General features: G+C 30.6%; 1 protein-coding gene and 2 long non-coding RNA genes across 3 annotated transcripts; all 3 read left to right on the top strand.

The window, feature by feature from the left end:
* Positions 1-222: 222 nt before the first annotated feature.
* On the top strand, positions 223-1818 carry LOC110899172 (putative UPF0481 protein At3g02645). The gene is made up of 2 exons (XM_022146044.2): positions 223-285; positions 358-1818. Exons 1-2 carry the CDS (start codon positions 240-242, stop codon positions 1659-1661), a joined length of 1350 nt encoding a protein of 449 aa, XP_022001736.1. The 5' UTR covers positions 223-239; the 3' UTR covers positions 1662-1818.
* A 3887-nt stretch (positions 1819-5705) lies between these two features.
* LOC110903178 lies at positions 5706-7079 on the top strand. The gene is made up of 3 exons (XR_002571719.1): positions 5706-5765; positions 5843-5964; positions 7047-7079. It is a non-coding gene; the product is annotated as an uncharacterized LOC110903178 (long non-coding RNA).
* A 404-nt stretch (positions 7080-7483) lies between these two features.
* Positions 7484-8310, top strand: LOC110903177. The gene is made up of 3 exons (XR_002571718.2): positions 7484-7643; positions 7739-7807; positions 7910-8310. It is a non-coding gene; the product is annotated as an uncharacterized LOC110903177 (long non-coding RNA).
* The last annotated feature ends 1708 nt before the right edge of the window (positions 8311-10018 follow it).

Raw genomic sequence — 10018 nt, 5'->3', positions numbered from 1 at the left:
ATGAAATAATTATTAAAGTTTTGAATATGATAGGAATATACTATTTATGTTATAAAAAATATATTTATATAAATAAGAATTGTTAAATATAATATTTTAAATATCAAAAATGTTTATGTTACTATCACTAAAAAAAGTCATAGTTTTTGAAAGTGTTAGCTTAGTGTTCATTTTCAATAGATATGCTATCTATTTAAAGCGATTGAAGGACTACAATTCCTGCATACAATCGAAGAAAGATGAGCAACAAAGAAGGAAGTTCAAGTCATGCAGTTTCCCAGCAAGGTAACCCGAGTTTCTCAATATGTTTTACTTGCATATATACTCTCTTACCTTTTGTGTTTATGTCCATTTCAGAAATTCATGTAGAGGAACGCGAACCAATACTGCCAAGAACCGTAAAAATTCTTCTTGATTTTGTCGATAGAAGGCAGGATAAAGATAAATTTTCATCAATATTTGAGGTTCCTAGAAGGCTCAGAGAAGTCAACCCAAGCTCGTTCACCCCTCGGGTGGTCTCTATTGGACCTCTGCACAAGGGACGTGAAAATTTGAAATTAATGGAGGACAAGAAAGCGAGCTTTTTGCACGAGTTTTTGACTGGGGTACCAGGTTCCCGGGAGGAAACATTAAAGAAGTGTGATGAACAGGTGAGGGGTTCAGTAGACAAAATCAGGAGATGTTATTTTGGGATGAAGCCATATAGTGAAGATGAACTTGTTCAAATGATGGTTATGGATGCTTGTTTCATACTTCAATTCATTGATAACCTTTCTAAATCGGGTGATCAACATTCAGAGAACAGGTTGCGGAGCAGGTCTGTTGCTCTTGACTTGGTGTTGCTAGAAAACCAGATCCCTTTTTTTGTTCTCCGGGACATCTATGAGCTCACATTTAAAACTTTGGAATCAAAACCCAGTCTTAATACCATGCTTCTTAATTTACTAGAACGTGTCAATCCGTTTTTTGAAAAGTTAAAAGTTGAAGATCTTTCTGGCGAAGAAGATCCTTATCACATTCTTGGTTTTCTACACGACTTTTACCAAATTAAAAATTCTAAACCGCCAGGCATAGAAGAGCTTCCAAGAGCTCACTCTGCTGTAGAACTGCATGAAGTTGGGGTGAGGTTTAGGCCCAATGAAAATGAAACCCCCAATGAAAACAGGACTTGGATTATGGCTATGGCATTTGAACAATCTTCCCATAAGCCTACTCTCAGAATGCCAAAAGTGCTTATTGATAATTTCTTTGAAGTTGCGTTAAGGAACCTCATTGCATACGAGCAGTATTCTACTCCGGTTAGGAACTATGTTACATCATATGCCATGGCCATGGATATGTTAGCTGCTACTCCAGCAGACATTGCCAGGTTGGGAAAATCAGGTGTCATCGTCAACCACTTAGGCTCAAACGAAAAGGCTTCAAATATGATAAGCAGCATATGCAAAGATGTCACCTTCCTAGATTTCTATTACATTGAATCTTGGAATGAAGCAAAAAAGTACTATGATAGTTACTGGTCCAAAAATATTGGCGTGTTGAAGCGAAAATATTTTAGTACTCCATGGAAGGCGATTGCTCTACTTGCTGGAATCATACTGTTTCTTATTGCCGTGGTTCAGTTTGTCTTTAGAGTGATAAAATTCACATCATTGCGTTGAGCCAGAATCAACCATTCTCTACCATTTATTTGAAGCTTCATCTGTTGTTCACAATTTTACATTCTTTTTGTGTGTTTCATTTATTAGTTTCAATGTTATGATGTACTGCTTCTATTTTAGTGATTTACTAAAACAAGCCAGCCCTTAATTTTTAATACATAGTTAGTCCCTATGGTTTGCACAAAGTAACATACTTAGGTACTAATAGTTTAAAATCACATTCTAGGGTATTAACTTTTCATTTTGTAACGTTTGGAGGTATTTTATTTGTAGGTTTAAAATCACATTCTATTAGTACCTAAGTATGTTATTTTGTGTACACCATATCTATGAAGTGGCATCAAGTGTGCTATGCACTTTTAATAAGTTGATTCATAATGACCTCTTCTTATATATGTGTTTACATAATAAATACTACAGACCAATAGAAAAAAAGTTGCTCAGAATTGCCTCAATTTCATCTGGTTAAGATGTGGCAGCATGGACCCAACCATTGCAAGGCTTTGATCATCACAGCAGGAATTGCACCAGCCGGGAATCGAACCCGGGTCTGTATCGTGGCAGGGTACTATTCTACCACTAGACCACTGGTGCTTGATGTATGAACATGAAGGTTCACCAACAAATTAATGAACTTGAACAAACTGGATGGCAAGTGATCCATTTTTATTTACACATGCCCTTTATGGATGTAACATGATATACATAAAACTTTTCCATGTCTGGTTATACACTTATATAGTAATTATATGGTATTAAAACAATGTTGAGTTTTACAAGTATCTTGTGAGTACTCAAATTATGCATAAAACTCCACTTACGACCTCTTAATCTCCGTAACGACAAGGCGTTAAGTCAAAATTTGACTCCGACAGCAATTGAAATTCTGCAAGGGAGGACACCTTGTAATATGCTTTATGTTGAACATTGGCATATTCAGGAGAATCATACCTCCCTTTTTCATCAAGCAAACAAGTAAATGGTTCAGCCTTTTTCCCACAAGCCACCTGAGATCATGGGTAATTTTCAATGCCGGTCAAAATGGGTCAGGCCGGGTTGGGTTGGGTTGGGTTACGTGATTATTGTAACAACCCAACCCGGCTTGGGCTGACGTGTCACTTATACACTACATCAGATGTCAAAACATCATTTCATAAGTTGTAAAACTTTACATTATTTCAAGAGTTAATTACACAGATGGACCTTGCGGTTTATAGCTAGTTTCGCCTTTGGGTACTAACTTTATTTATTAACAGGTTCAGGTTTCATGGTTTCAATTTTGTAACACCTTTGAGTACTAACACCAAACTTAGTTAATTTTTCTGTTAATTCTCAATATAATGACTAAAATACCCTTCCATTTTCAAATGACCATTTATGTCATTATTCTATTTTAATTCCTAGGACCATTTATGTCATTAATCTATTCAAAAGAAGCTAGATCATTATTTGGATCCAAACAACTGGACAACATCGCATCCGCGATTAATATATTTGATGGTAGCCCTAGCTTCATCACCAAGGTATGAACCGGCTTTAAAACTGAAAGCTACGGCTCTTCCGTATCCGACTTGAAGAAGAAAGTTGTTGTAGGTTTTGTTAGAAATCATAACAGAGAACATCAATGGAGGTATGTGTTTGTGTTTATGCTTTTTATCACAACAGAGAACATCAATATAGGTCAAAATCAAGCAATTGTTCAGTGATACTAAAAAGGTTTAATCATTCTAGCGAAACTCAAATATACCCATTTCACCCTTTTCAAAGCTATACAAAACCCATCAATTTTTTCACCATTTTTAAAGAAATCAATCATTAAATTATATAAACTTTCAAAGAACTGGATCACTGATTTTTTTTAATCACAACTTCAAACAGCATCAGCACAACAAAACACCATATTCTATTTGTAGAAAATTTTGTTACACGAGACTACTCGGATCCTGATCTCTATATATATATAAATGAGATGTTATTTGGGCTAGGTGTCATTGAATTTGGGCTATTTTTGCTGATGTGGCAACAGTGTTTTGTGAGTTTAGGAGGGAAACCATTCTCAAATTCACAATTCACAAACAAAAACACATTGGACGCGGGATCCGAATAAACTCCGGGTCGGATCAATCTGATTTGGATCCCTTATATTTTTTGAACGCTTTCTTCCTTCACACAATTCCATCAGATCTCCTTCGTCTCTATCATCACCCTCAAAACCCTAGCGGCGCATATGCATCATCTTCAGCAAATCCACACATGTTCTTCAGCAAATCGACGATGGTGATTCTCATGTTACCTTTTCACCACCGATTTTATAGATTTGAGGTCTCAATCGAAACCCTAATGTTTTCTATTTTCAAATATGTTATGTTTTTAGATTTGACGACTCTTTCTATTGTTTCAATGAACAGTTATTTTTCTTCCGTATTCAATTTTGAATCTCGCTTCGTGTTCTTCTGGTCCAGTCATGTACGATCCATGGATTCAAGCATCAGGTAAGATTTTTTTTCCGGACTCTTAATCTTTTTCGTTATCTATTGTATCACTGCTTTTTCCGTGATGACTGAACGTTAATTTTAGTGTAAAATGTTTGAAAATGTTTTAGTTTTTGGATTGCACGCAAGGTGTTTGATGAAATGCTTGAATGGGATAACGGGTTTTTTTTTCATAATTTATGAGTTTATATTGATGGTTCTCTATGTTTGTGGTGATTTAGTAGAGTTTTTGATGCACTTTTTATAGATGAATTCATGTCTGTTTTGCTTAGATCTAAAAGATTTTATATTGAAGCGTCACATTGAGTTTCAGAGACATGGCTTCTGGGTTAGTTTTGCTTAGATCTGATCTAATGTTGTTCCGGTATATTGAAGTTCTTCAGTTTTAGACGATATTTAAGTTTTCTGAAAAAATTTATTATTTTGGCGGAAAACTGATAATTTGAATCCTGATATGTAGTAGTTTTTCGTGATTTTTTGATTTTTTTTGTTGTAATTGTTGTAAATGATTGTTTTTATAAAGATTGTTTCGATTGCTAAAAACCATTTGTTTTCTCATTTCTGTAGATCCGATAAAAGAAATTAAAGGTGTTTTGTTTTTTATGTTATTCGATTGTATTATACAAAGTTGTTTTTATGAATATTGTTGTGATTGCTAAAAATCATTTTTTGTCTGATTTCTGTAGATCTTCTCAAAGAAATTAAACGTATGTTTTTATTTATGTTGTTCGATTGTATATAAAGTTCATTTTATAAAGATTCTTTTGATTTCTAATAACGTTTTCTTTGTTCTGATTTCAGTAGATCCGATCAAACTTTATCTTTTTCTTTCTTTGGATTTCTAATAATCTTTGTTCTGATTTGTAATAACTTTTTCTTTGTTCTGATTTCTGTAGATCTGATTTCGGACTCCGATAATTCGTCAATCAAAAGAGGTTAGTTAAGTGTTATAGTTATTTTATCTTTTTTAAGTATGTAATATGTAATTTTATCCTTTATGTTCATTATTTATTTACCTATTAATATATGTTCTGAATGATTTATGGTTTGTATTTTCTCATGGTGAACCCTCAATCTTTTTTGAAATTCGGACTCGGATTGTTAGTCTACCAAAATAAGTTATGTTGTTCTGAATTTTGTAGATCCGATCATAAAATTGAATGTATGTTGTTTTAGTTTGTTGTTTATCTACCGTGCATCTTTAATCTAAGCGATTGAACATTTATATTTTTTTTGCAAACAATATCAAGATCAGAGGTTTTGTTATCATCATCTACATTCTCTGATTTATGCATAATTTTGAAACTTTATGTTATTATATTTTAAAGTTCATATTGTTAGTTTTGTCAGTTATGAGTTTTTCTATTTAGGTTTAAGATACCTTTAATTTATTTCTAAAGATGTTTTTGTTTCCATAAACACATTACTGTTTTTAAGGTTAATTTTTCTATTCTCAATTATAACTCTGTTTATGTAATTAGACATTGTTTCTATAAATAAGTTGTCGTTATATTTTTTAAAAAAATTCCTTATTCCTTTGCAGTTATGGAACCTAAAAACAATGCTCCAATCGTTTTTAAAGTTGATTGATGACTATCATCCTATATTTTTGGTATGTTTCTTTGGTTTTCATTTTATCAACAGACAAAAAGTTATTTAAGCTTATAAGGTTTTTTTTTCGATTCATAGGAAATACCGTATGATGAGCCAGCTTATTGTGGGAAGGAAAAGTTCCATATGCTCAATGTATTGAACTTATTGATGATGACTTATGCAACTGCAGGAGTCTGAATCTTCTTCGAACACAAGAGGTTAGTTTAATTTTATAGTTTTTTCGGTGTTTTTTGATCCGGTATAATGATAGTTTTCATCGTTTATGTCAATCTCTATAATTTTTAAGTTATTTTGTTTAATATTTTTTTCGCAAATCTAACTATGATATTTTTTGAAATTTGAAAATCTTTGTTTTTTTACTAATAAATTTTGTATTGTATTAATATGTATTAATGATTCTTTTGTTTTGGTTTTTTATTTCTGTTTTTTTTTCATGATTAACTAATAAATTTTATATTCTGTTAATTTTGAATTCATTAAAGATTATGTAAATTTTTAGTGTGTGATATGTTTTTTTCGGAATATTGATTGTGTTTCTAAAAATAAATAGGTTTTAAATTTTTTTGAAACCGTTTCTTTTTAATTATTTGTTTTAGAATTTCTCCCGATATTATAAGTTTGTTTCTATAAATAGTTTAGCCTTTTAATTTTTAAAAAGCCTTCATTTTTAATTTCCATATATGGATCAGAGTAACAACTGTCCTTCATTTTTAAAGTTTATTGAGGAAGATGTCTCATTACTTTTGGTATGTTTATTTGTTTTTTATTTCTGTTTTTCTTTTTTCATGATGACTATGATCCTATATTTTTTATATGTTTCTTTAGTTTTCAATTTTTTTTAAGTTAGTAATATATATGTTCTGAATCATTGATTGTTTGTATTTTTCCATGGTGAATCCTTAATCTTTTTTGAAATTCGGACTCGGAATGTTCGTCTACCAAAACAGTTTAGTTAAATATTGTTGGTATTGTTTGTTTTTTGATATCTATACTCTTTTTTATTTCTTATTAAATTTTCTGTTTAGGCATAATTTTGAAACTTTATGTTATTATCTTTTAAAGTTCATATTGTTAGTTTTGTCAGTTATGAGTTTTTCTATTTATGTTTAAAGATACTTTAATTTCTTTCTAAAGATGTTTTTGTTTCCATAAACACATTACTGTTTTTAAGGTTAATTTTTATATTCTCAATTATAACTCTGTTTCTATAATTAGACATTGTTTCTATAAATAAGTTACCATTATTTTTAAAAAAAAAAATTCCTTTATTCCTCTGCAGTTATGGATCCTAAAAACAACGCTCCAATCGTTTCTAAAGTTGATTGATGACTATCCTCCTATATTTTTGGTATGTTTATTTGGTTTTACATTTTATCAACATACAATAAGTTATTTAAGCTTATATGTTTTTTTTCGATTCATAGGAAATACCGTATAATGAGCGACCTTATTATGGGAAAGAAAAGTTCCATATGGCCAATGTCTTGAAATTATTGATGATGACTTATGCAACTGCAGGAGTCTGAATCTTCTTCGAACACAAGACGTAAGTTTAATTTTATCGTTTTTTTGGTGTTTTTTGATCCGATATAATGATAGTTTTCATCGTTTATGCTAATCTCTATAATTTTTAAGTTATTTTGTTTATTTTTTTGGCAAATCTAACTATATGAACTCATTTGTAACAGTTAGCAAGTTAGCAAGCGAATGCAACTTTCCGAGTGAGCTGAAGGCATTGATAAACAAGAGGTTTGCGTTTAAGATAGCCATAGCTTCGTTTAATATAAAATAGAAATCAGATGGCTACTCTGTTTCCAAGTTGACTGAAAATCCTTCCATCATCAAAGATCTTGATACTCATTTTGATGTTTACCAGGTTCTATATGTACCCTAAACGTTAACTTAAATTTTTTGTTATAGAAATCTTATACCACTTATGAATACTTATTGGAATTTATGAAATACATACAGGCTGCTGATGAAGAACCTTTAGATCCTGTTGCTTCTGTTCCAAATCCAATTGTTAACGTTAACATCCGGGTTTCTTAAGCAACTTCTTTATATCAGTAAACCTTTATTATTGTTTTGTATTCAACTTTTATGTCCATTTATATTTTTTACTTTTTAAATTTTGTTGTACAGGATTCTGTTTCCCGTGTCGTTGATGAAGACACTCCCATGTCCAGTTTGAACAACAGCATCTTTACTACACCCTCTGGAGCTCATAATAGTTGTTCTTCAAAGATGCTGGACAATGAGCTGAAGCGTAATTTGGAGGCGGTTTATGATGTGGATCTTTGTTCTTCTCAGTCTTCAACTAAACCGCGTCAGGGTGATTGTGAGAACAATGAAGGTTTGAAGATGAAAGCAAAGCTGGAAAATTAGTATTAACATTTAATAGTCATTTCAGTTTTTTCGAACAATTTGAGATGTTTTCTTTTGGTTAATTTTTTCCGGAACATTTATTTTAGTACTTGATGTTTGGTTTCATATGGATATTTCGTTTATTATCGTGGTATTAAAAGATTATTTGTTTGCTTTAATATTTATTAAATTTCCTCTTCTCTATTGCATTAATTCAAACCTTTTTCTTTTGTTACATGTAAATTGAATAGTTTTATGGATTAAATTATTTTACATAAATTGTCAAGTTAATTTATTTTGTTATATAACATTTAAGTTTACACAATTATTTGTTTAAAACTCAATAATATAATTTACAGGAAACATTTTGAGATCAACGGATTTGACTAACATCATTTTTTCGCCTAAAATTCGGAAATCACATCTTATTGGTTTTAATATTCGATCATCTATTCCATGCGATTGTATTACAAAATGACCCTTTCATTGTTTTATGTTACATGACATTCTTTTAATGAAATTTTTATATACTTTTTAAAGCTTTCAATGAAATCTAAAGCTGCAATGTTATTTGATGTTATTATTTACATATTTTTTATCTACATCTACATTGTATATATATGATATTAATTGTTCGATATATTTTAACTGTATTAGACTTTTATAAAATTAAGAAAGATTCTTTCCTTCCCAACTTTTTTTTAAAAAGAATATTTTTTTTACGATTTATAATACACGTATTATAACATATTAACATTTGTTTGTAAAAAAACATGTTATTCGAAATGTAATATTGATGATATAATATTTATCCGTTATTTGATTAATTTAATTGATTAAATACCAAAAAACAAAAAAAATACTTTAAAATATATATAATTTTAAATTTCGAAACACTTATTAACCATTAATCAAGATGATCTACATAAATCTTTCATAAGTTTTGCATTATTTGATAAAATCGTATATTAAAAAATTAAGGTTTCCAAATTAGATTTCCACTATATGATGAAAGTCCTATAAATACCCATATTTCGTGTAATTCTTACTCATTAGAAAATTCATATACATAACACCTCCACTTACACGGTTAGTTATTTGTACTGTATTATAAATGTTTAATCTTCCATTGATAATTATCAATTTTTTATACAATAACTTTGTATTCAATCTTTTTTTTTTATTTATTTTTTCAGATTATTAGGAATCATGGAACTTATTGGGGATGACATGATATTTGAAGAGATCTTATCGAGACTACCTGCAAAGGCAGTTTGTCGTTTCAAATGTGTTTCTAAACAATGGTGTTATGAATTATCCACACCAAAGTTTGTTTTCATCCATACTCGGCGAGTTGGAAATTCAATACAAAAGAAGCTGCTCTCCTTGAAAGAAAGTTCCATAGTCGTTGACGACATAGTATCTGGCAACTTAGAAGTCGATACTAGCAAAACCGTAAATTTTCCATATGATGTCCATCCATCCTTTTTAAGCATTATATGTTCGTTTAATGGTCTGATTTTAATAGTCTATTCCGGACGACGCTGCGTGCAAAATATGGGGTGTAGACCAAGGCCCTACAAATGTCATGATACACACTGAAGATGAGTTTATTAAAAGCTGGCTATCAATTAATAGAATATACATGTGAATACTATGAAAATATGCACATCTTATTTGTTAACTTGCTTTTTTTATACTTTTTGTGAACATATCTTTCACTGGGAGCTTAGTTACCTTGTGATGTTATTTAGAATTGTCTTTTAACTTGCAGATCTATAGTGATGGCCGCAACAAGATATTATAGATGGCTCTGAGAAAGAGTAACTGTTGTTTGTCTGGAGACACTTTAATTCTTAACAAAAGTAAAAAAATTTATTGTTTTTT

This window comes from Helianthus annuus, chromosome 13 (genome assembly GCF_002127325.2).
Source record: "Helianthus annuus cultivar XRQ/B chromosome 13, HanXRQr2.0-SUNRISE, whole genome shotgun sequence".
Classification (NCBI taxonomy): domain Eukaryota; kingdom Viridiplantae; phylum Streptophyta; class Magnoliopsida; order Asterales; family Asteraceae; genus Helianthus; species Helianthus annuus.
The sequence above is the reverse complement of the archived record's forward strand: the minus strand, read 5'-3'. Positions and strand labels throughout refer to the sequence as shown.

Bases quoted from the DNA above. Each gene is read 5' to 3' on its own strand.
- LOC110899172 (XM_022146044.2), top strand. From the start codon at position 240: ATGAGCAACAAAGAAGGAAGTTCAAGTCATGCAGTTTCCCAGCAAG. The intron at 286-357 runs GTAACCCGAGTT...TGTCCATTTCAG, and splicing joins TCATGCAGTTTCCCAGCAAG to AAATTCATGTAGAGGAACGC.